This window comes from Hyperolius riggenbachi, chromosome 7, assembly GCF_040937935.1.
Source record: "Hyperolius riggenbachi isolate aHypRig1 chromosome 7, aHypRig1.pri, whole genome shotgun sequence".
In the NCBI taxonomy this organism is placed as follows: Eukaryota; Metazoa; Chordata; class Amphibia; order Anura; family Hyperoliidae; genus Hyperolius; species Hyperolius riggenbachi.
This window is the reverse complement of record NC_090652.1, coordinates 177,774,379-177,799,867: the sequence shown is the minus strand read 5'-3', so window position 1 is coordinate 177,799,867 and position 25,489 is coordinate 177,774,379. Positions and strand designations below refer to the sequence as shown.

General features: G+C 48.8%; 1 protein-coding gene across 5 annotated transcripts in view; it reads right to left on the bottom strand.

Moving 5' to 3' along the window:
- WDR75 (WD repeat domain 75) overlaps nt 1-2,424 on the bottom strand; it is a 669,401-nt gene extending 666,977 nt beyond the window's left edge. For 4 of the 5 annotated variants that reach the window (XR_011022770.1, XM_068244926.1, XM_068244927.1 and 1 more), the window contains exon 1: nt 2,229-2,423. Coding sequence is in view for 4 of the 5 variants with exons in the window: in XM_068244926.1 (XP_068101027.1) it covers nt 2,229-2,356 (128 nt within the window). In the remaining variant the exon portion in view is untranslated. Of the gene's footprint in view, nt 1-2,228 lie in introns of all 5 variants that reach the window. The other variant, XM_068244930.1, reaches the window with a different exon arrangement.
- Nucleotides 2,425-25,489: the final 23,065 nt, after the last annotated feature.

The window sequence follows — 25,489 nt, the reverse complement described above, 5'->3', positions numbered from 1 at the left end:
GTGCAGGTGTAGTACGCTTCCGGCAGCGGAGTGTGTGCATGCGCACTACGCCAGACTGGCTCAAGTACCTGGACTCATAGCAGAAGATCCAGGTGGCAGAGGAGGACAGCAAGGGACTGATTAACCTGAAGGGGGCTAGAGGAAGCCCCAGGTATGTATAAAACTTTAACTTCATCTGTCTCAGGTTTACTTTGTTACACAGTAGTACTATACTCTATCTACATATGCACTCTCCCTAGAGCTGCATGGCATCCACTGAGAATGTTGTGCACATTGAACACAGAGGTGTTGTCTATCACCCATAAACCTGGTTCAGATTGTGCATGAAGAATGTGTAATAGAGGAAGAATCTCCTTATTCCCCTGTAGAGTACCTGCACATCACTCTTACATGTAACCACAGTTACATTGCCTAGGGCCTGATAGATGTTCTTTGTTCTGGTCTTTACCTTTTACAAGTGCTCTTATCAAGGACTAGTTTTAGTCTATGACTAAAGGGAATAAATATGGCAGTCTCCATATCCTTCTCACTTCAGTTGTCTTTTAAAATTCCTAAGCGTTGGCAGTTAAGAGACGATTTTCATGTTACATACTTTCAATCAACAAGATTGTAATATGCAAATTAGAGGAGTCGGCGTCAAGGAGTCGCAGTCGGTGGAATCCTAAACTGAGGAGGCGGAGTCAGTGGATTTTTGTACCGACTCCACAGCCCTGCTTTAATCAGCTGTTTCAGAGACTGAATGTTTTGTTGAACGTGGACCTAACATGATGACACATGATTGCTATGTCATAACGTTTAGAGCTCACCCAAAATCTAGGGCATACCAACCCCACACCGGTTCACTATGGGTACCAGGAGAAGAAAGCGCATGCCAGCTGGAGCAGTGAATGTCAGGGCACTTAACTGTGCTAATACTTGCCTAGGAAGTGGGGGGCAGCATTAAAAGGGGGAAGACCTGGGGGTGCAGCAGTTATGCATTTATAATTTATTTAAGTATTTATATAGCTCTGACATATTACACAGCGCTGTACAAAGTATATGGTCTTGTCACCAACTGTCCCTCAGAGGCAGTGGCGGAGCTAAGGAGCTCTGGGCCCTGATGCAAGTTTTGCATGGGGCCCCCCAAGCACTCTAAACATAACAATTGATATGGCGCACCAAAACTTGCCAATGGCAACTACAGTGTCAGAAGTGCAAGAAGGGGATGGGGAGCAGTTTGTTAATGATTATTACTATTCAAAGCATCTGTAGAAGTGATTTTTAATCAGCACAGAACCAATAAATAGCTAATACTACAGTTGAGGGAGAACGCCTTCAGGCCCCTCTGGCCCAAGGGCCCAATGCGGTCTACCTCTGCACCCCCTATTGCTACGCCCCTGCTCAGAGGGTGCTCACAATCTAGTCCCTACCATAATCATATGTCCATGTATGTATCGTGTACTGCATGTATCATAGTCTAGGGTCAATTTAAGGTGGAAGCCAATTAACTTATCTGTATGATTTTGAGATGTGGGAGCAAGGAATTTTGAATCAGCATGATACCATTTATTGGCTAACAGAGATGAGATGTGGGAGGAATGCCCAGAGGAAACCAGTGAAGATACAGGGAGAACATACAAACTGATGGGACCCAGCTCTGCAAGGCGAGAGCGCTAACCACTATGCCATCCAAATAATAGATTTCGTGCTTGTGCAGTGTGTGGCAATGATAGATCCCTATCTGATCAGATGTCAATCAGAGAATGATCTGCCTTTTGGGAACATCAGAAGATCTGCCAGCCAGAGTTTCGCAGGGTTTAGCAGTGGCAATCAACATTCAGATGTGTGCTGAAATCTGATAAATTGTACCTGCTGCCAATGATAAAAAAGATGAATACTGTATTCTCCAATTAATGCAATCGGCATAATACATCGTATCATATGTGCCCATATTTATAGAAAGAAGTTGAAAAGTATACTTCCCACTTATGTGCCGTTACTACACTTTGACTGTTATGATCATGTCACTAAAATGATAACCATCCACTAATCCTCCAGAGTACTCGTAATAGTAAAATCGTAAAGCACATATTTTACAGTAACGCGGAATTACTTTAAGGCTATTTTAATAACAAAACATAACATAGCCCGCGTTATAGTCCATGGACTAAGCACGTCACAATCCGGAGCAAACAGAAATAAAATACCACTGAACAGACCATCAGCTTAAAATTAAAGTCTTTACTTACTTGCCATTCGAAGAAAAAACAGCCCTCCGAAAATTAATTCTACTCCCGCCACACCGAACTACGCGGACTTGCTGTTCTGCCACCATCATTACTTTTCTTCTCTCTTCACAAACGTGTATAAGCAACATGTGGTTTTACTGAGAAACCCGGAACCACGTTGGTCTCCTACAGCGCATGCGGGGCAGCGGTGTTGTGTCTGATCACGCTGCCCTAAGGATTACGCTGCCGCGCATGCCCAGTATCAAGATCGTGTAGAATTACACTGAATCACGTGGCATTTTCCCTGGAGGTTTAGCACATGCGCAGATGCAGTATTTTACGCTGTAATGTCAGAAAGTGCAGCCCGAATGCAGCCCTGCACGCTGAAGGGGAATCGTCATCGCGTACTAGAGCATCGGGCTACACGTCTTCAGTACGCGACAATTAAAAGCACATGCCTGTTTTTATGCAGCTGAATTGTGTCTAATAGAGATGGGAAGTTCGGATCTTTTCAATGATCCGGATGATTCGAATCGGATCATTGAAAAGATCCGGATCTTTGATCCGAATCTCCGATCATTTTACTACCGAAGCATTCGGGGGTGAAATGAATAGCAGGACAGGTCTTTCCCTGCTGTGGACAGGAGAAGGGGAGGGGGGTGGACACGCAGAGAAGGGGAGAAGATGGACAGAGGGCAGGGAGTGGACAGAGAAGGGAGGAGGGACGAGCAGAGAGCAGAAATGTTTGCACACAATACCCACATGCCGCAATCATATGCTTTACATATATCTCACCTATATGTTCATCTGTACACTTTGAAAGCAAACGTTGCACAGTGAAAGAAAGCATTCCCAGAAGATAAGTGCAGCTGTATAGAGCCAGGGACGGATCTAGACCAAGTTGCGCCTGGGGCAAGGTCAGGTTTTGGCGCCTAAATTGCCATTCCCCATCCAGTTTTGGCGCTTAAAGGTCAGGTTTTGGCGCCTAAACTGCCATTCCCCATCCAAATTTTGACGCCTTTTTAACAATTCAACAAACTGCGCCTGGGGCAAGAGACCCGTCTGCCCCCCCCCCCCCCCCCCCCCCCTAGATCCGTCCCTGTATAGAGCGAGTGCAGGAGGATCATATTGCACAGCAATCACAGTGCCTGCAAAGTTACTGAGCTGTCCTGAGCTGAGCCAAAAGCTTCCAATGTGTTCACTGTGCACAACTACGGAACAGACAGCCTGTAATGAGCAGCACGTTATAGCCAGTATGTGTGCTCTACACATATCTGGCAGTGGCACCCATGTCCCCTCTCTCTCATCTACCTGTCCCTGGCTCCCCTCCAACAGAGCGATCCATCTCTGCTCTGCTTCCAGGACCCCGTTGCCCGCTGAGAAGGGGCGTGTCGCTTCTGGCCCTGCCCCTTTTGCGATCCGAATCACTCATTTTGATGATTCGGATGATTCGACTCACAAAATAGATTCGGATCAAAGATCCGAATCGTTCATGATCCGGACAACACTAGTGTATAAACGTTGCGGCCGCCTCCGCCCACCACCGCTGTCATTAGCATACTAACCTCCTACAGCCCTCCCTGATATCATCTGTATCATCCTATAGAAGGTAGATATAAAAAGTGTTTTATAGAGTAACTGTCAGGCAAAAACAAGTAATTTTGATCTATGTTCCCCTGTGTTAAACAGTGTGGAAGGAAGCCAAATATCAATACTGAAGTTAAAAAACTCTCTTACTTTATCGTGGGCTGAATAGCAGCCTTCCTTATCTCCAGGCTGTTTAGGAGGACGCATCAGACTGTAAAAGCCGCAGTCAGCCTGCAAAGCAGTATGGGAAGGTCATGCTTCCTCTCTACTGTCCTCCCTGCACCACCCCTTCATTTCCCTATCCAGCCCTGCTGCAGCCTCATTGGCTGGTCCCTCTCTCCTTCCCTCCTCAGTGACAGCTGCAGGCTGCCTGCGGCAACCCCCCCAAATCCTGGAAAAAAAACCCTCCCCCCCACGAGTGACACCCGCCCGCGATCGGTGGCACTCACCCCACCCCCCCGTGAGTGACACCCGTGATCGGCGGCACATCCACCCCCCCCCCCCCGCGCGAGTGACACCAGCGATCGGCGGCTAGCCCCCCCTCTCCCCGCGAGTGACACCCGCGATCGGCGGCACCCCCCCAAACGACCGTCATTGCAATCGCTCGCAAAACCACCGACATCGCAAGCAAAACAACCGATATCTCAAGCAAAATGACCGACATCGCAATCGCAAGCAAAACAACTGACATCGCAATCGCAAGCAAAACGACTGACATCGCAATCGCAAGCAAAACGACCAACATCGCAATCGCTCGCAAAACGACCGACATCGCAAGCAAAACAACCGACATCGCAATCGCTCGCAAAACGACTGACATCGCAATCGCTGGCAAAACGACCGACATCGCAATCGCTCGCAAAACGACCGACATCGCAAGCAAAACGACCGACCTCGCAATCGCAAGCAAAACGACCGACATCGCAATCGCAAGCAAAACGACCGCCATCGCAAGCAAAACGACCGACATTGCAATCGCAAGCAAAACGACTGACTTCGCAATCGGCCGCAAAACGACCGACATGGCAATCGCAAGCAAAACGATCGACATCGCAATCGCAAGCAAAACGACTGACATCGCAAGCAAAACTACTGACTTTGCAATCGCAAGCAAAACGACCGACATCGCAATCGCAAGCAAAACGACTGACTTCGCAATCGCAAGCAAAACGACTGACATCGCAATCGCAAGCAAAACGACCGACATCGCAATCGCAAGCAAAACGACCGACATCGCAATCGCAAGCAAAACGACTGACTTCGCAATCGCAAGCAAAACGACCAACATCGCAATCGCTCGCAAAACGACCGACATCGCAAGCAAAACGACCGACATCGCAATCGCAAGCAAAACGACCGACATCGCAAGCAAAACGACCGACATTGCAATCGCAAGCAAAACGACTGACTTCGCAATCGGCCGCAAAACGACCGACATCGCAATCGCAAGCAAAACGATCGACATCGCAATCGCAAGCAAAACGACCGACATTGCAAGCAAAACGACTGACTTCGCAATCGCAAGCAAAACGACCGACATCGCAATCGCAAGCAAAACGACCGACATCACAAGCAAAACGACTGACTTCGCAATCGCAAGCAAAACGACTGACATCGCAATCGCAAGCAAAACGACCGACATCGCAAGCAAAACGACCGACGTTGCAAGCAAAACGACCGAAATCGCAAGCAAAACGACCGACATCGCAATCGCAAGCAAAACGACTGACTTCGCAATCGCAAGCAAAACGACTGACATTGCAATCGCAAGCAAAATGACCGCAATCGCTCACAAAACGACCGACATTGCAAGCAAAATGACCGACATTGCAATCGCAAGCAAAACGACCGACATTGCAATCGCAAGCAAAACGACCGACATCGCAAGCAAAACGACCGACATCGCAATCGCTCGCAAAACGACCGACATCGCAAGCAAAACGACCGACATTGCAATCGCAAGCAAAACGACCGACATCGCAAGCAAAACGACCGACATTGCAATCGCAAGCAAAACGACCGACATTGCAATCGCAAGCAAAACGATCGGCATCGCAAGCAAAACGACCGACATCGCAAGCAAAACGACCGACATCGCAATCGCTCGCAAAACGCCTGACATCGCAAGGGAAGGTCTTACTTCCTCTCTACTGCCCTCCCTGCACCACCCCTTCATTTCCCTATCCAGCCCTGCTGCAGCCTCATTGGCTGGTCCCTCTCTCCTTCCCTCCCCATCCAGACACCCTGAGTGACAGCTGCAGGCTGCCTGCGGCAACCCCCCCAAATCCTGCCCAACACAGCCCCCCCGCGCGCGAGTGACACCCGCCCGCAATCGGCGGCACACCCCCCCCCCGCCCGCGAGTGACACCCGCGGTCGCCGGCACATCCCCCACCCACCCCCCCGCGAGTGACACCCGCGATCGGTGGCTAGCCCCCCCCCTCCCCGCGAGTGACACCCGCGATCGGCGGCACCCCCCCCCCCAAACTCCCGTCATTGCAATCGCTCGCAAAACCACCGACATCGCAAGCAAAACAACCGACATCGCAAGCAAAACGAGCGACATCGCAATCGCAAGCAAAACGACTGACATCGCAATCGCAAGCAAAACGACCGACATCGCAACCGCCCGCAAATTGAATGACATCACAATCATCCGCAACCCCCCCGCGACTGACAACGCAATCGCTCGCACAGCTCCCCCCACCCCAACTGACAGCGAGATCGCACGCAACCCAGACATGATCGCTCCCCGCTGAGTGCCTAATACACACGATGCGTTTTCCCGCTCGATCCGCGGCTCGATTAGATTATTTCCAACATGCTCGATTCGGATTTCGATCGTTTCTGCCGTCGATTTGGCATAATTAACATGTTGGAAATACTCGAATCGATCCAGATTGACCCGCGAATCGAGCGGGAAAACGCATCTTGTGTACCGAGCATAAGACCAGAGACTGGTAGGAGTGTCTGAGGGCTGGGACTTGGGAGGGCTAATGTATAATTAATCAGGAAGCAGGGTAAGGGAGGATATGACATCACAATTGGCTTCAGACAAGACAGACAAACATGGAACCTGCCATGAGCTGTCAGGAGCATCATTCTCTGCATATACTATATAAAAATTCTGTGAAATCCAAACGTGGACAGTGAAATGCATATGTAATGTAAGTACAGCCAGTATTTAGCTACTGATATATGTGTTTTTTGTCTCTGAGACTCTATACCTAACAGCTCCTCTTTAAAGACTTTTGATAATTAATTGGCATTGAATTAGATAGGCAGTGGGGGCTATCGGTCCCGATTTTGTTCTATGCTTGTATTGCCTTCGAATTAAATGATAGAGGATGGGTGGATGTGGTGTTGCTGCGCACGACCATCTATTTCAATTGTTTTATAGAAATCAAAGTAAACCTGTGATGGTATATGATTGATCATTATATAAATCACTAACACGCGCTATTCAAATTTCAACACTTTATTAGAATTAAAATTAAATGTTATATCCTCAATCGTTACCCACACACACTTGTATTCCACATCCACACTCTCGAGAGGCCTCTCCACTTGCTACAACCTCCTAATCTATCCTCCTTTATAAAATTAATTGGATATATGCTTCCTAAAAAAGTAATTAATTGCGTAATGGATCTTCCGTTTTAATCCCTTTAAAATTGTGTCGCCACTTATTTGCAAAAATGGAGGGAAAAAGAAAAGCGTTGCTCCACTCTTAATTTTGCAAAAAATAGTAAATGTCACTTTTTAAAAGCTGGCGATATGGTTAAGACTCACAGTTTCCTTTTTGGCAAGTTCATCATTTCTTTAGAGCAAAAAATGGAAGGGGGCAAAAAGCATTGCTTCACTCTTAGTTTGCAAAAAAGTATACAATGTCACTTTTTAAAGCTGGCGTTGTAGTTACAAACTCACAGTTTCCTTTTTGGCCAGTGCATCACTTCTTTAGGGAGTCCCGTCTATTGTCTCCCCCGTGTGCAGTCAGCTTCTGTGCCGCTCCGATCATCCAGGGTTATCCCCTTCTGCCCGCCGCTTACCAGATAGACGTTATTGGACAGCCTACGTCACTTCCACCTAGGTCACCGGAAGTCCGCTCGCTCCGTTCTTCCCGTCTTCTGTTTACTGGCTTGTACTACTATGGGTGACGTCACCTCTCTAAGCTGGTGACGTCACCAGAGGTGTTTATTCAAGCTAACTGAATGCCCATACAAATCTACATAAGCATTGGGAATGGTGTACTGCTAGCGCGCAGCAACCGCCAGCAAAGTACCAAACAGCTTAGAGAGGTGACGTCACCAGAGGTGTTTATTCAAGCTAACTGAATGCCCATACAAATCTACATAAGCATTGGGAATGGTGTACTGCTAGCGCGCAGCAACCGCCAGCAAAGTACCAAACAGCTTAGAGAGGTGACGTCACCCATAGTAGTACAAGCCAGTAAACAGAAGACGGGAAGAACGGAGCGAGCGGACTTCCGGTGACCTAGGTGGAAGTGACGTAGGCTGTCAGCTTTAAAAAGTGACATTGTATACTTTTTTGCAAACTAAGAGTGAAGCAATGCTTTTTGCCCCCTTCCATTTTTTGCTCTAAAGAAATGATGAACTTGCCAAAAAGGAAACTGTGAGTCTTAACCATATCGCCAGCTTTTAAAAAGTGACATTTACTATTTTTTGCAAAATTAAGAGTAGAGCAACGCTTTTCTTTTTCCCTCCATTTTTGCAAATAAGTGGCGACACAATTTTAAAGGGATTAAAACGGAAGATCCATTACGCAATTAATTACTTTTTTAGGAAGCATATACCCAATTAATTTTATAAAGGAGGATAGATTAGGAGGTTGTAGCAAGTGGAGAGGCCTCTCGAGAGTGTGGATGTGGAATACAAGTGTGTGTGGGTAACGATTGAGGATATAACATTTAATTTTAATTCTAATAAAGTGTTGAAATTTGAATAGCGCGTGTTAGTGATTTATATAATCTTCTAGTACAATTTTGAGGGTTGGGGAATCCCTCCACGTAACACGCAGCTTGTAGAATAGTAACCATTTCCAGCGCCGGAGAGTGTTCTATATAATTATACACAATATGATTGATCATGCCCGCCACCCCCCCCCCCCACACACACACACACACACACACACACACACACACACACACACACACACACACACACACACACACACACACACACACACACACACACACACACACACACACACACACACACACACACACACACACACACACACACACACACACACACACACACACACACACACACACACACACACACACACACTATTTCGTTTTAAAATTTAAACCACACTTGTCCATTCTATGTTGGTTTTCCTTCATATTAACATTTTTGAAATTACTAATATATCAATGTAAAGGATGGGAATAAAGTTTAATAGTCATTCAAATACATATTTTATTAGAGAAATATATATATTTACATAGAACTTATACATACAAAGTCCTGAAAGAGGGCCAAATGAGGAGGAAAGAGGGACAAGACTCCCAACCAGGGACGTCGCCAGCATACAGGCGAGGCACGCCCCCGCTTGGGGCCTCACAATTTGGGGGGCCCCGCTCTGGTGCAGGTGGGGGCGCCAGGTGGAGTGGCATGGGGGTGTGTGCAGCGTCAGGGAGCAGGCATACAGAAGTTTCCACTTACCTGGCTCGATCCTGGACACAGCTTCTATCTACTTTCTGTCCTGGTGTGCGGCGTCTGTCGCTATGGTAACAGTCCCCTACCCCCCGTGATGACGTAACAGTATGTCTTCACAGGGGATGCTCTTACCAAAGCGACACGCGGCGGGACAGGCTGAAGGTAGAAGCTGCGTACAGGATCCAGGCAGGTAAGTGGAAACTGCTCTCTGCTCGTTCCCCCGCCGCTGCGCACACCCTCCTGCCTATACAGTGGTCATCTGTCAATCTAATCTATATTGGTGGCATATACCTATCTAACATATAGTGGTGACATATACCTATCTAATCTATACTGGGTGCAACTATACTAGCTAACCTATACTGGGGGCAAATATGCTGGTTACCTATATTGGAGGCACCTACCTATGTAACCTATACTGGGGGCATATACCTATGTAATCTATACGGGGTCATATACCTATCTAAGCTATACTGGGGGCATATACCTATCTAATCTATACTGGGGGCAACTATACTAGCTAACCTATAGTGGGGGCAACTATACTGGAGGCACATCACTTAGCTGGCTAAACTATAGTAGGGGCATTGTGAATTTAGTGCTGAAGTTGGATTTGAAGAAAAGAGTTAAATAAATGTAAAGTGCAATTTTAGAAAGAAAAAAAATCGCAATTCAATCATTTCCTCACTTTGTGCAGGCGTAGGGGGCACCTATGTTTGACTATCTATACGGATCCACCTAAACATGTCCTCCTATACTGTTGGAAGCTATGCTTGGTTACCTATACTGAGTGTACTTTCACCTTACTTTCTATACTGGGGCACCTGTGCCTGGTTAGCTGTACAGAGGCCACTTCCCCGTTTCATATACTAGGGCCACATGTAGCTGGCTACTGAGGGCATCTACAACTGACTTCCTGTACTGGGGGCACCTAAAGCTGGCTACCTATATTGATAGTGGCCACCCCTGGCTATGTATATTGGAGGCACCCAGGGCCGGCCCGCTCATGAGGCGAGGTGAAACATTTGCCTCAGGCGGCAAACTTCTAGGGGCGGCACCCGCCCGTCCATGGGTGCGGGGGGGGGGGGGGGGCGGCCGCCGAGCCGGAGGGGTAGCGGGCAGAACGGGGGTATTGGGCCTAGCGGTGGGGATCGCCTGGGTCCCCCGATCTGCGCTCCCCTCCAGCTGTAATTAGGAAGCAGCCGCTGCCCGATAGTAAGAGGCACGGGCGGGGAGGACTCACCTTTTCCGCGTTCCAGCGTGCGCTCCACTGACGTCACTTCCTGCATCGCCGTCCACTTACAATCCAGTGGGTGGCGATGCAGGAAGTGACGTCAGTGGAGCGCACGCTGGAACGTGGAAAAGGTGAGTCCTCCCTGCAGATCGGGGGACCCAGGCGAGGGAGGAGGGGGTCCGACCCCCCCCTCCCCACCGCTAGGCCCAATACCCCCGACCTGCCCGCTACCCCTCCGGCTTGGCGGCCCCCCGCGGGGGTCGCTGTCGGGGCGGCGGCGGCAATTTTTTCCTAAATTTGCCTCAGGCGGCAAAAAGTCTAGGGCCGGCCCTGGAGGCACCTACGTCTAGCTACCTATGGGAGGAGATCTACAACTGACTTCCTACACTGAGGGCACCTATGGTATGCTACCTATATTGAGGGCAGCTACACATGAGATGCTATAGTGGGGTCACCTATACCTGGATACCTACATATACTGAGTGCAAGTGCATTTTTTGTGGGGGAGGGGAGAACACACTGCGGCTTTAATGCGTGGTGCAAATTCTTTGTGCTGTGCTATTAATCCAAATCGAGGGGGGGGGGGGGGTAACTATCCCACTGATTTATTTATTTTAATTCCTGAAAGGGTGTAGGCTTCATTTTTAAAAGGGGCCGCGAACAATTAAATTGTGACATTGTGGGGCGGGAAGCAGCACTAACGACTTCAGGCTAAAGATATATATTATTATTATTATTTATTGTATTTATAAAGCGCCAACATCTTACGCAGCGCTGCACAATAGATAAATGGGTTAACATACAGGTAGAACATACGGAAACTCACAACAAAACAAGATCATGCAAATGATTTGATAACAATACAGTGTCATAGGTCAAAATAGAGACTGTTCTAGTCTACAAGAGGGGTGGTTGCGAGTAAGATTGCATAATCAAGCTGGATACGTTAGGGAGGAGGGCCCTGCCGGAGGCTTACAATCTAAAGGGTGGGGTGGAGACAATAGGTGCGTCTTTTGAGAGGGGGTCTAACAGAACAGAATATTAATGGAGTTGCCAGCAGGACCGGGAGAGGAGCCAGGACAACGCTGGGGGAACTTGTGGCCTATGGTGGGCTGGAGGAAGCCTCAGTATGGTAACAATTTCATTTTTAAGGATGATTTTTTTAAGATGGTCCCTTTAAGTTTATATGTCTAATGCACTGTTTCCATCCATTTCTTGGTTATGATTATTATTTTTCGAATATACACAGAAAAATAACAGGATCTGATCATTTGGCGTGATGTGTCACGATTTCAAAAACTTTGGGAACCGCTGTAAGGCGGTAACTCAGGAGGAAAGGTGACTTGCATATGGGCCTGTGGGCAGGGCTGTATTTAGGGTTTGGGCTCCCCTAGGCACCCCAAACTTATGGCGCCCCCCTCCCCCCCCCCGGGAGAGCGTTGGCGGCGCGCTTTGGAAAATGGGCGTGGATACAGAATGCAGTGGGCGTGTCCATAACCTACAGTGGGTGTGGCCAATTCAAATATCCTAGTAAGAGTGCAGCCCAAAGTCGGTGGGAGCCATGTTTTCTCCCCGGGTATGAGTAAAGTGACCCTAAAAAAGCAAGTAGGAAATGTTCCCACCCCCAAAAAAACACACATTAGCCAGTGTTCTCTCGCACAAAATAGTGGTAGGTATTAGAATGTGAGCTCCCCTGAGAAAAGTCAGTAACATGACTATGTTCTCTGCAAAGTGCTGCAAAAGATGCCAGGAGGGCTGTGGAGTCGGAGTTGGAGTCGAGGATGCTATATAACTACATAATAATATGGTAGCAGGGGCGTAGCAATAGGGGTTTGCAGAGGTTGCGACCGAATCGGGGCCCTTGGGCCAGAGGGGCCCCAAAGGGTCCTCCCTTAACTGCAGTATTAGCTCTCTATTGGTCCTGTGCTCATAATAATCACTTCTATAGATACTTTGAATAGTGGTAATTATTAACACACTGTTCCCCATCCCCTTCTTGCACCTCTGACACTGTAGTTATCATTGGAAGGTTCTGGTGAGTCATATCAATTGCTATGTAAAGAGTGCTTAGAGGGGCCCCATTGTAAAACTTGCATCGGGGCCCACAGCTCCTTAGCTACGCCACTGTATGGTAGGACATTAGACTATGGCAGGATTAGATTTTAAGCTCCTCAGAGGATAGTCAGTGACATGACTACATACTCTGTAAAGTACTGCTGAAGATGGCAGTACAATATAGTACAGTAGTATGGTGGCGTAGTGGTTAGCGCTCTCGCATTGTAGCGCTGGGTTCCCGGTTTGAATCCCAGCCAGGTCAACATCTGCAAGGAGTTTGTATGTTCTCCCTTTGTCTGTGTGGGTTTCCTTCAGGCACTCTGGTTTCCTCCCACATGCCAATACCATACGATACAGATAAGTTAATTGACTTCCCCTTAAAAATTGGCCCTAGACTACGATACATACATACACATATGACTATGGTAGGGATTAGATTGTGAGCCCCTCTGTGGGACAGTTAGTGACAAGACAATACATACTCTGTACAGCGCTGCGTAATATGTTGGCGCTAAATAATTAGTATCAGTATAAAGTAGCCAGGTCTATAGGTGTCCCCAATACAATATAGACATACTATAGGTGTCCCCAGTATAGATAGCCAAGTCTATAGGTATCCCCAGTTTAGGTAGTAATCAGGGGCGTAACTAGAAATCACTGGGCCCCCTTGCAAAAATTTGGATGGGGCCCCCCCATAGGTGCCAAATAATTGTAATGGTGCAGCATTTCACCATAAAATCGTAATGCAGCAATGTTTCACCATAAAATAATCGCAATGAGTGCAACATTTCACCAGAAAATAAACGCAATGAGTGCAACATTCCAGCAGAAAATAAATGCAATGAGTGCAACATTCCAGCAGAAAATAAACGCAATGAGTGCAACATTCCAGCAGAAAATAAATGCAATGAGTGCAACATTCCAGCAGAAAATAAATGCAATGAGTGCAACATTCCAGCAGAAAATAAATGCAATGAGTGCAACATTCCAGCAGAAAATAAATGCAATGAGTGCAACATTCCAGCAGAAAATAAATGCAATGAGTGCAACATTTGAACAGAAAATAAACGCAATGAGTACAACATTTTAGCAACATGCTGTAACGATCGGTGAAGCACAGAGAGGATCTGATTACCAGTGATCTGCAGAATCACTGGGAATACAGATGTATACCAGATTATACGTGATCTGCAGTATCACTGATAATCCGATATACTAACTAACCTCTGTTCACCTGAGTAGAGTGTAATGTTTGGTGTAACAGTAACACTTAGAGGACTAAGCCTCAGTGCAGCAAGGAGTACTGCACAGATTCCTTCCGCAGACCTGAACTCTCCAAGACGGGAGGAGTCAGACTGACAGTAGGAAGGATAGTCTGAAAGCGACCCTCAGGAGGAAGGGTCGCTAACAGAGAGAGGAACCGCCTCTAACAGTAAGGTCGGTTCTCGAGGTCGGACAAGCCAGGTAGTACACACACGGACAGATACAGTACAATTTTAGAAGGCAAAGGCGGAGTCTAAGCACAGGCAGGGTTCGGCAACGGGGAATCAGATATAACGAGGTACAGAATCAGGAGGCAGAAGCGGAGTCTAGGTACAAGCCGGGGTTCGGCAACAGAGTATCGGAAGTATCGAGGTACAAGATCAGAGTTCAAAGGGGATAGTCAAGGCAGGCAAAAGGTCATAACAGATAATCACAATCAAACTAGTACTTTAGCTATCAACAGAATCTAGCTAAGTGTAGGATTACAGCTCCAGCTGGTCCCGGCACACTTGCGGATCTGACTACGGATCTGGGTGCTCCCATGTATGTGATCGCAACGCCAGACAAAGAGCAAGTGAACAGCCAGCAGTATATATACTCAAGGACCTTTCCAGGACCTCCCTAATTGCTGGACCAATGAGAGTTGTGGAAAATGTCAGCTGATCCGCCTGGTCAGCTGACTCACTTCTGGCTGTTATTTAAACTCAGCCTCTGTGCGCGCACGCGTGTCACTCTGAATCTTGGTGGACTATCAGTCCCAGCCACACCAGTACTGTCTTGCAATGTATCTTGTGAACCGCTTGTGGGGGCCGCCTCCAATGCGGATTCCGCCGTTCCCAATGCGGATTCCGCCGTTCCCAATGCGGATTCCGCCGCCCTGCCTAAGCGGCATGCGGTGGTTTTTCTGCGTTGTGACGCCCTGCTGGACGCGGAAACAGCCGCCTCACTTTGAGAGACGGCGGCTTTTCCACGTTTCCTCACTGTACCCTCACAGTACCCCCCCCCCCCCCCCCCGAGGAGTAGACTCCGGACAACTTCCACCAGGTTTCCCTCCTTAATTCGTCTGCATGCATGCACGTCCCCGGTACCCATTGCCTCTCCTCAATGCCGTACCCTTTCCAGTGTACGAGATATTGTACCGAATTTTGTACAGTGCGTGAATCTAGAATCTTTTCCACCTCATATTCGGGTTGAGCATCTACCAACACAGGAGGAGGAGGAGTGGGACCCACCTGGACTGCTGGCTTAAGAAGGGATACGTGGAAGGACCTTACCCCCCGCATGCTAGTGGGAAGATCGACAGTATAAGTAACATCGTTGATTTTCTTGGTTACCGGGAATGGACCCACAAACCTGGGACCAAGCTTATTAGAAGGTTGTCTTAGGGTCAAGTGACGTGTGGACACCCAGACCAAGTCTTCTGGTCGGAACCTCCACTCCAACGACCGTCTCTTGTCGGCTTGACCCTTCTGACTCAGAAAGGCCTTCTCCAGGTTACTTCTTACTGTCCCCCAAAGGTCCTTAAATGACCTTTGCCAGGCCTCCAGGGCTGGGAACGGAGTGGAGGCTATAGGTAAAGGGGAAAATTTGGGTGATCTCCCCGTCACTACCTGAAAAGGGGAAAATCCGGAGGACGAGTTTTTTAAATTATTTTGGGCAAATTACGCGAAGGGCAGAAATCTGACCCAATCGTCTTGCGCCTCTGCCACATAACACCTTAAAAACTGCTCAAAAGACTGATTTATCCTCTCAGTCTGGCCATTGGTCTGTGGGTGATAGCCAGACGAGAAAGACAGCTTTATGTCCATGAGCTGGCAAAAGGCTTTCCAAAATCGTGAGACAAATTGGACTCCCCTGTCTGAGACTATGTCTTCGGGAATGCCGTGCAATCGGAAGACATGAGTGATGAACAACTCGGCCAGTTCCTGAGCCGAGGGGAGTCCTTTCAAAGGCACAAAATGGGCCATTTTGCTAAAGCGGTCGACCACCACCCAAATGACCGCCATACCCTCAGACCTGGGAAGCTCACCCACAAAATCCATGGACAGGTGGGTCCACGGCTCACTCGGGGTGGGCAAAGGCTGCAAGGTACCGACAGGTGCCAGCCGGGAGGGTTTACTCTTGGCACATATCACACACTCCTTCACGTATTCGTTGCAATCCGCTGCCAAGGAAGGCCACCAGGCGCATCTGGCTACCAAATCCTGTGTTCTAGATGCCCCAGGATGCCCTGCATTCTTATGCGCATGGAACATCTCTAGAACCTGGAGGCGAAACGCCAGAGGAACGAACAGAACCCCTGCGGGCTTCCCTTCCGGGATGTCCTGCTGAAAGGGAATTCCTCCAATCTTCCCAAGTTCCAGTGGCTGCCAGTATCAACCTCTGGGGAATAATGGTCTCTGGAATGGAGGGCTGTGCTGTCTCTGACTCGAAGCATCTGGATAAAGCATCTGCCTTAACATTCTTGCTCCCCGGGGTGTACGTAATAATGAAAGTGAACCTGGAGAAGAATAACGACCATCGAGCCTGACGAGGGCTCAACCTCTTAGCCCCCTCGATGTATTCTAAGTTTTTATGATTGGTGTAAACCGTGATGGTATGCTCAGCTCCTTCTAACCAATGTCGCCATTCCTCGAAAGCTAATTTAATGGCCAGGAGCTCCCTGTTACCAATATCGTAATTCCTCTCTGCAGGGGAGAACCTGCGAGAGAAGTAAGCACACGGGTGCATTCTACCCTGCAAGCCCGACCGCTGAGACAGCACAGCCCCCACCCCAACCTCCGAGGCATCCACCTCCACAATGAACGGGAAAGACGTATCCACATGTCTGAGGATGGGTGCTGAACAGAATAGGCCCTTCACGGTGGCAAAAGCATGTAAAGCCTCAGGAGACCAGTGAGTGGTATCTGCCCCTTTCTTGGTGAGACTGGTAAGGGGAGAAATGACCGTGGAGTACCCCTTTATAAACCTTCTATAATAATTGGTAAAGCCAAGAAAGCGCTGAAGGGACTTCAACCCAACCGGCTGTGGCCACTCCAGCACAGCGGAGACCTTGGCAGGATCCATAGACAGGCCCGTGGTGGATATTATGTACCCCAAGAAAGCGACAGATGTTACTTCAAAGATGCATTTTTCAAGCTTTGCGTATAAAGAGTTCTGCCTTAACTGATTCAAAACAAACCTCACATGGTTTCTATGTTCAGAGAGGTTGTTGGAGAAGATAAGGATATCATCTAGATAAACTAGAACAAATCTCCCCAACACCTCCCTGAATACCTCGTTAATGAGTTCCTGGAAGACGGCCGGAGCATTACATAGCCCGAAGGGCATCACCAGGTACTCATAATGCCCGTCTGGTGTATTAAAGGCCGTCTTCCACTCATCGCCCTTTCTTATGCGTATCAGGTTGTACGCGCCCCGCAAATCTAGCTTAGAAAAGATCTTAGCGTCTGTAATCTGTGTGAACAAATCGTTTATCAGTGGCAGCGGATAGCGATTTTTTACTGTGATTTTGTTAAGCCTGCGATAATCGATGCAGGGTCGCAGACCTCCTTCTTTCTTTTTAACAAAAAAGAAACCTGCTCCAGCAGGTGACCGGGACGGGCGAATGAAACCCTTGGCCAAATTTTCATGGATGTAATCCTGCATGGCTAATTTTTCGGGCCCCGACAGATTGTACAAATGACCTCGGGGAGGTACACAACCTGAACGGAGGTCAATGGGACAATCGAAAGGGCGATGTGGGGGCAACTTATCTGCTGCCTTGGGACAGAACACGTCGGAATACTCAGAGTACTGGTCGGGTACCCCTCCCACCTGAATTCTGGTTTGCCCCAGGATCAACTTTCCCAAACACCGCTGAAAACAACGAGGTGACCGAGTAGTTAACTGACCCGTGGCCCAGTCTATTTGAGGTGAATGGACTTGCAACCACGGCATGCCTAGGATAATAGTGGAGGTTGACATGTGCAATGCAAAAAATGATAATTGTTCCCCATGCAGTACCCCTATAGTGACCTTCACCCCTGGAGTCTGAGACAGAGCACGATTCCGTTGCAGAGGGGAATAGTCTACTGCCGTGACCTGAATGGGGGGTCTCACAGGGGTGAGGGGAATACCCAACTCCTGAGCAAACTCAAAGTTCATAAAATTGGCCGCTGAGCCAGAATCAATAAACGCCTCAGTGGCCACAGACTTATTCTCCCATGTAATCGTACAGGGGAGCAGTAATTTCCTTTCTTTAAGGGGTGAAAATTGTGTGCCTAGGGTGTCACCCCCCACTACTCCTAGGCAAACTCGTTTCCCGACTTGTTTGGGCAGTTTCGCACCTTATGCCCTGCTTCTGCACAGTATAGGCACAGTTGTTCCGTCATTCTCCGCCTGCGCTCCATCTGGGTCAGTTTTGACCGACCAATCTGCATTGGTTCGGGTGGAGGCAAGGCCGGAGAGGGTGGAACAGACGGAGATGGCGTTACTAGGGGTGCAGCGGAGGAAGCCGCATAAGATGTCACCCTGACACGGTGACTGCCCCGAATCTGCCTCTGATGGCATAATCGACGGTCGACTCGAATGGCCGATGTGATGGCCTCATCGACTGTCTTGGGCTCGGGTAAGGTTAACATTAGATCAGAGACCTCCTCCGACAACCCAGACAAGAAGTAATCCATCAGGGCAAAATTGTCAAATCTGGCGGTGACTGACCATCTACGAAATTCTGCCGCGTAATCCTCGACTGAGCCTCTGCCTTGTCGCAAAAGTTTGAGGTTCCGCTCAGAGGTTGCCGCAAGGTCAGGGTCGTCGTATATCACTGCCATGGCTTTAAAAAACTCCTCTACCGAGGTCAGAGCTGTATCTGTGGGAGGCAGATTGTATGCCCAGGTCTGGGAATCACCAGTTAACAATGTTTTAATAAAAATGACCCGTTGGGTCTCAGTCCCCGAGGATCGGGGTCTCAACTCGAAGTAAGATAACACTCTACTCTTAAAATTCCGGAAGTCAGACTTGTGGCCGGAAAATTTGTCTGGTACGGGCATCCATATGTCATCACTAGGAGCGGATCGCACCGAATCGACTGACGTCTGAAGGGTTCGCACAGAGCCTGTTAGGGCATCAATGCGGCATTGATGGCATAGTACTTCAGTGGTTCCAATCCTTCTTGAGTGGCAGAACCCACAAAGTGTCTATGGGGCCCTTCCTGTCCACCCCTGTAACACTTAAGTATGGGGTGCCCCAGGGCTCAATCCTCTCTCCCCTGCTTTTCACGATTTACATGCTACCGTTGGGAAAACTAATCCAAAAACATGGCCTGACATACCACTGCTATGCAGACGACACCCAACTATATCTTTCCTTCAAGCCTGGTGTGACAGACCCAACTCTAACTATAAACGCCTGCTTACGTGAACTACAGCAATGGATGAATGACAACTGGCTGAAACTAAATGCAGACAAAACTGAAATCCTTCTGATTGGAGGGCAGAGCATGATAACAAAACAACTTAACTTGCAGTCTTCACCACTGGGAATAGGAGGCACGGATCTACGCAGCTCTGATCATGTGCGTAGCCTGGGAGTTCTAATTGATGGGGATTTAAACTTCAGAACTCAAATCTCTGCTGTGGTGAAATCATCCTATTTTCACCTGAAGAACATTGCAAAAATCAAGCACCTCATACCCCCAGAAGATCTTCCAACCTTAGTCCACGCCTTCATCACATCCCGACTGGACTACTGCAATGCTCTCTACACTGGCCTTCCAAAAAAGGTCTTGTACCGCCCTTAGCTGATACAGAATACTGCTGCCAGACTGCTAACCAACCAACCCCGTCACTGCCACAAAACGCCAGTCCTGCATTCCCTTCACTGGCTACCTATAGAATGGAGGGTCCTATTCAAGATCGGCCTACTGACATTTAAATCCCTGAATAATCTAGGCCCTGGATACATGAAAGATATGTTACAGCTGCGTAGCAATCCCCGCATTCTCAGATCCACAGGTTCTAATAATCTAGTCATACCCAGAGTCCACTTGGAAGCTTTTGGTCCCAGAGCCTTCTGTCATGCTGCCCCTACATTTTGGAACTCCTTACCTCAACAGATCAGGACAGCCCCATCCCTGGACGTGTTTAAATCCAGACTGAAAACCCACCTGTTCAGTCTGGCATTTGCAGAAATATAACTTTTGTTGTGTGAATACTTCATCCTACTAATTACTGAATCTGAGAGAGCCTAAGCGCTTTGAGTCCTATGGGAGAAAAGCGCTATAGAAATGTTATTGTATTGTATTGTATCAATCAAAGCTTTGTGCTGACCCAGTGCTTGATGGATGGTATCCACCGAAGTGGCAAGCACAGTCAGAGGGTCAGCGCGTGCGTCCATCGGTATTTTGGTCTGGCGTTCTGTAACGATCGGTGAAGCACAGAGAGGATCTGATTACCGGTTATCTGCAGTATCACTGGGAATACAGATGTATACCAGATTATAAGTGATCTGCAGTATCACCGATAATCCGATATACTAGCTAACCTCTGTTCACCTGAGTAGAGTGTAGTGTTTGGTGTAACAGTAACACTTAGAGGACTAAGCCTCAGTGCAGCAAGGAGTACTGCACAGATTCCTTCCGCAGACCTGAACTCTCCAAGACGGGAGGAGTCAGACTGACAGTAGGAGGGATAGTCTGAAAGCGACCCTCAGGAGGAAGGGTCGCTAACAGAGCGAGGAACCGCCTCTAACAGTAAGGTCGGTTCTCGAGGTCGGACAAGCCAGGTAGTACACACACGGACAGATACAGTACAATATCAGAAGGCAAAGGCGGAGTCTAAGCACAGGCAGGGTTCGGCAACGGGGAATCAGATATAACAAGGTACAGAATCAGGAGGCAGAAGCGGAGTCTAGGTACAAGCCGGGGTTCGGCAACAGAGTATCAGAAGTATCGAGGTACAAGATCAGAGTTCAAAGGGGATAGTCAAGGCAGGCAAAAGGTCATAACAGATAATCACAATCAAACTAGTACTTTAGCTATCAACAGAATCTAGCTAAGTGTAGGATTACAACTCCAGCTGGTCCCGGCACACTTGCGGATCTGACTACGGATCTGGGTGCTCCCACGTACAGTATGTAATCGCAACGCCAGACAAAGAGCAAGTGAACAGCCAGCAGTATATATACTCAAGGACCTTTCCAGGACCTCCCTAATTGCTGGACCAATGAGAGTTGTGGAAAATGTCAGCTGACCCGCCTGGTCATCTGACTCACTTCTGGCTGTTATTTAAACTCAGCCTCTGTGCGCGCGCGCGTCACTCGGAATCTTGGTGGACTATCAGTCCCAGCCACACCAGTACTGTCTTGCAATGTATCTTGTGAACCGCTTGCGGGGGCCGCCTCCAATGCGGATTCCACCGTTCCCAATGCGGATTTCGCCGTTCCCAATGCGGATTCCGCCGCTCTGCCTAAGCGGCATGCGGCGGTTTTTCCGCGTTGTGACGCCCTGCTGGACGCGGAAACAGCCGCCTCACTTTGAGAGACGGCGGCTTTTCCACGTTTCCTCACACATGCACCCGATATTAATCATACAGGGCTTGATTTACAAAATGGTGCTAACTTTAGCACTGGCCCTTAGCACGTCTAAACTCAGTTGAAATGTGAGAAGTAGTGATCGTGCGCAAAGTACCGCGCGCAAAGTTTTGCGCGCGCACTGCACAGAGCGCAGGGCGCTCCACGCGAAGTGCCCACTAAAGCCTATGGGACTTAGCGCGCGCATAGGACTTAGGGCGCGCATAGGACTTTGCGCGTGGTACTTAGCGCACGATCTGATTGAGAAAACTGGTGCTAACCTACTTAGCACCCTGGTTAACGCGCCTTAAGACTTTAGACGTGCTAAGTAGGTTAGCACCTCTTAGTAAATCAAGCCCACAGTGGGCAACATTTCACCAGAGAATAATCGCAATGAGTGCAGCATTTCACCAGATAATAATCGTACAGTGGGCAGCATTTTACCACAAAATAGTCGCACCCTGGCTAACATTTCACCAGAAAATAATCGCACCCTGGGCAGCATTTCATCACAAAATAATCGTACAGTGGGCAGCATTTCACCAGAAAAATCGCACAGAGGGCTGCATAACACCACAAAATAATAAGTGTCCCCAGTTTAGGTAGTAGGTATATAGGTGTCCCCCAGTTTAGGAAAAAGGTATATAGGTGTCCCCCCAGTTTAGGAAGTATAGATAGATAGATATCTCTCTATGTGTGTGTGTGTCCCAGTTTAGGAAGTCGGTATGTAGGTGTCCCCCAGTTTAGGTAGTAGGTATGTAGGTGTCCCCCAGTTTAGATAATAGGTATGTAGGTGTCCCCCAGTTTAGGTAATAGGTATGTAGGTGTCCCCCAGTTTAGGTAATAGGTATGTAGGTGTCCCCCAGTTTAGGTAATAGGTATGTAGGTGTCCCCCAGTTTAGGTAATAGGTATATAGGTGTCCCTCAGTTTAGGTAATAGGTATATAGGTGTCCCCCAGTTTAGGAAGTAGATATATAGCTGTCCCCCAGTTTAGGTAGTAGGTATATAGGTGTCCCCCAGTTTAGGTAGTAGGTATATAGGTGTCCCCCAGTTTAGGTAATAGGTATATAGGTGTCCCCCAGTTAGGTAATAGGTATATAGGTGTCCCCCAGTTAGGTAATAGGTATATAGGTGTCCCCCAGTTAGGTAGTAGGTATATAGGTGTCCCCCAGTTTAGGAAGTAGAAATATAGCTGTCCCCCAGTTTAGGAAGTAGATATATAGCTGTCCCCAAGTTTAGGTAGTAGGTATATAGGTGTCCCCCAGTTTAGGTAATAGGTATATAGGTGTCCCCCAGTTAGGTAATAGGTATATAGGTGTCCCCCAGTTAGGTAATAGGTATATAGGTGTCCCCCAGTTAGGTAGTAGGTATATAGCTGTCCCCCAGTTTAGGTAGTAGGTATATAGCTGTCCCCCAGTTTAGGTAATAGGTATATAGGTGTCTCCCAGTTAGGTAATAGGTATATAGGTGTCCCCCAGTTAAGGTAATAGGCAGGCCCGTTTTTAGCGCCGTGCAGCCCGTGCCGCCGCCCGGGGCGCTGTTGGGAGGTGGGCGCTGAAATGGAGGGGGGAGCCGGAGCCGCTGGGAGGGCAGCCCGACCTCTCCCTCCCTCTCCTGGGCCGCCCTCCGTGCTCCCCCCTCAGATGCAGAGCGCAGCAGCCGCAGCAGCCAGGGAGGAAGCGCTGTAAACAACATACCTCCCTGCGTTCCAAGCGCTGCTCTCTCGCCGCCGGTCTCTTCCTCTCTGCCGCCTATACGATAATGCACACACTAGTTCCGGCTAACAGGAACCAGCGTGTGCATCATCGTATAGGCAGAGAGGAAGAGACCGGCGGCGAGAGAGCAGCGCTTGGAACGCAGGGAGGTATGTTGTTTACAGCGCTTCCTCCCTGGCTGCTGCTGCGCTCTACATCTGAGGGGGGAGCACGGAGGGCGGCCCAGGAGAGGGAGGGAGAGGTCGGGCTGCCCTCCCCGCGGCTCCGGCTCCCCCCTCCATAATGGGGGACAGCTACCTATCTAACCTACGCTGGGGGGCACCTACCTAATCTAACCTATCCTGGGGGGCACCTACCTAATCTAACCTACCCTGGGGGGCAGCTACCTATCTAACCTATACTGGGGGGCACCTGTCTAATCTAGCCTATACTGGAAGGGGGGGGGCAGCTACCTAATCTAACCTACGCTGGGGGGCACCTTCCTATCTATCCTATACTGGGGGGCACCTACCTAATCTAACCTACCCTGGGGGGCACCTACCTAATGTAACCTACCCTGGGGGGCACCAACTTAATCTAACCTATACTGGGGGGCAGCTACCTAATCTAACCTACGCTGGGGGGCACCTACCTATCTAACCTACACTGGGGGACACCTACCTAATCTAACCTACACTGGGGGGCAGCTACCTAATCTAACCTACACTGGGGGGCACCTACCTAATCTAACCTACACTGACTGGCACCTACTTAATCTAACCTACGCTGGGGGGCAGCTACCTAATCTAACCTATACTGGGGGGCAGCTACCTAATCTAACGTATGCTGGGGGGCAGCTACCTAATCTAACCTATACTGGGGGGCAGCTACCTAATCTCACCTACGCTGGGGGGCACCTACCTATCTAACCTATACTGGGGGGAACCTACCTAGTCTAACCTACACTGGGGGGCACCTACTTAATCTAACCTACGCTGGGGGGCAGCTACCTAATCTAACCTATACTGGGGAGCAGCTACCTAATCTAACCTATACTGGGGGGCACCTACCTAATCTAACCTATACTGGGGGGCAGCTACCCATCTAACCTATACTGGGGGGAACCTACCTATCTAACCTATGCTGGGGGCAACTATTCTGGCTACCTATATTAGAGGCACCCACCTAGCTAACCTGTACTGGGGCACCTACCTAACTAACTTATACCGGGGGCGCCTGCCTATCTAACCTATACTGGGGGCAACTATACTGGCTACCTATACTGGAGGCACCTACCTGGCTAACCTATAGCGGGGGCAACTATACTGGCTCACCTATGCCTGGCTACCTATACTGGGATACCTATTCTTGGCTACCTATACTGGGGGGACCTATACTAAGTGCAACTAGACTTGGCTAACCTATACTGCGGGCACCCATACCTTGCTTGGGGGGGGGGGGGGGGCGCAATTTTTACACACTCGCCCTGGGTGCATTTTAGCCTAGAAACTGCACTGGTAATAGGTATATAGTTGTCCCCCAGTTAGGTAATAGGTATATAGGTGTCCCCCAGTTAGGTAGTAGGTATATAGGTGTCCCCCAGTTTAGGTAGTAGATATATAGCTGTCCCCCAGTTTAGGAAGTAGATATATAGCTGTCCCCCAGTTTAGGTAGTAGGTATATAGGTGTCCCTCAGTTTAGGAAGTAGATATATAGCTGTCCCCCAGTTTAGGAAGTAGATATATAGCTGTCCCCCAGTTTAGGTAGTAGGTATATAGGTGTCCCTCAGTTTAGGAAGTAGATATATAGCTGTCCCCCAGTTTAGGAAGTAGATATATAGCTGTCCCCCAGTTTAGGAAGTAGATATATAGCTGTCCCCCAGTTTAGGTAGTAGGTATATAGGTGTCCCCCTGTTTAGGTAGTAGGTATATAGCTGTCCCCCAGTTTAGGTAGTAGGCATATAGGTGTCCCCCAGTTTAGGTAATAGGTATATATAGGTATCCCCCAGTTAGGTAGGACTCGGAGATATATAAGTGTCCCCTATTTTAGGTAGCCTGGCTGGAAGGTGGAACAGGTACAGAGTAGCGGGGAAGTCCCGACTCCCCCCCCTCACCTGGAGCTCCTGCTCAATCTTCCAGTCAGTGCACTGTGCACTGCAGCCAGAGACGAGGGGCAGCGGCCAGAGAACATCTTACCTCCTCTTCCCGTTCCCGGCGCG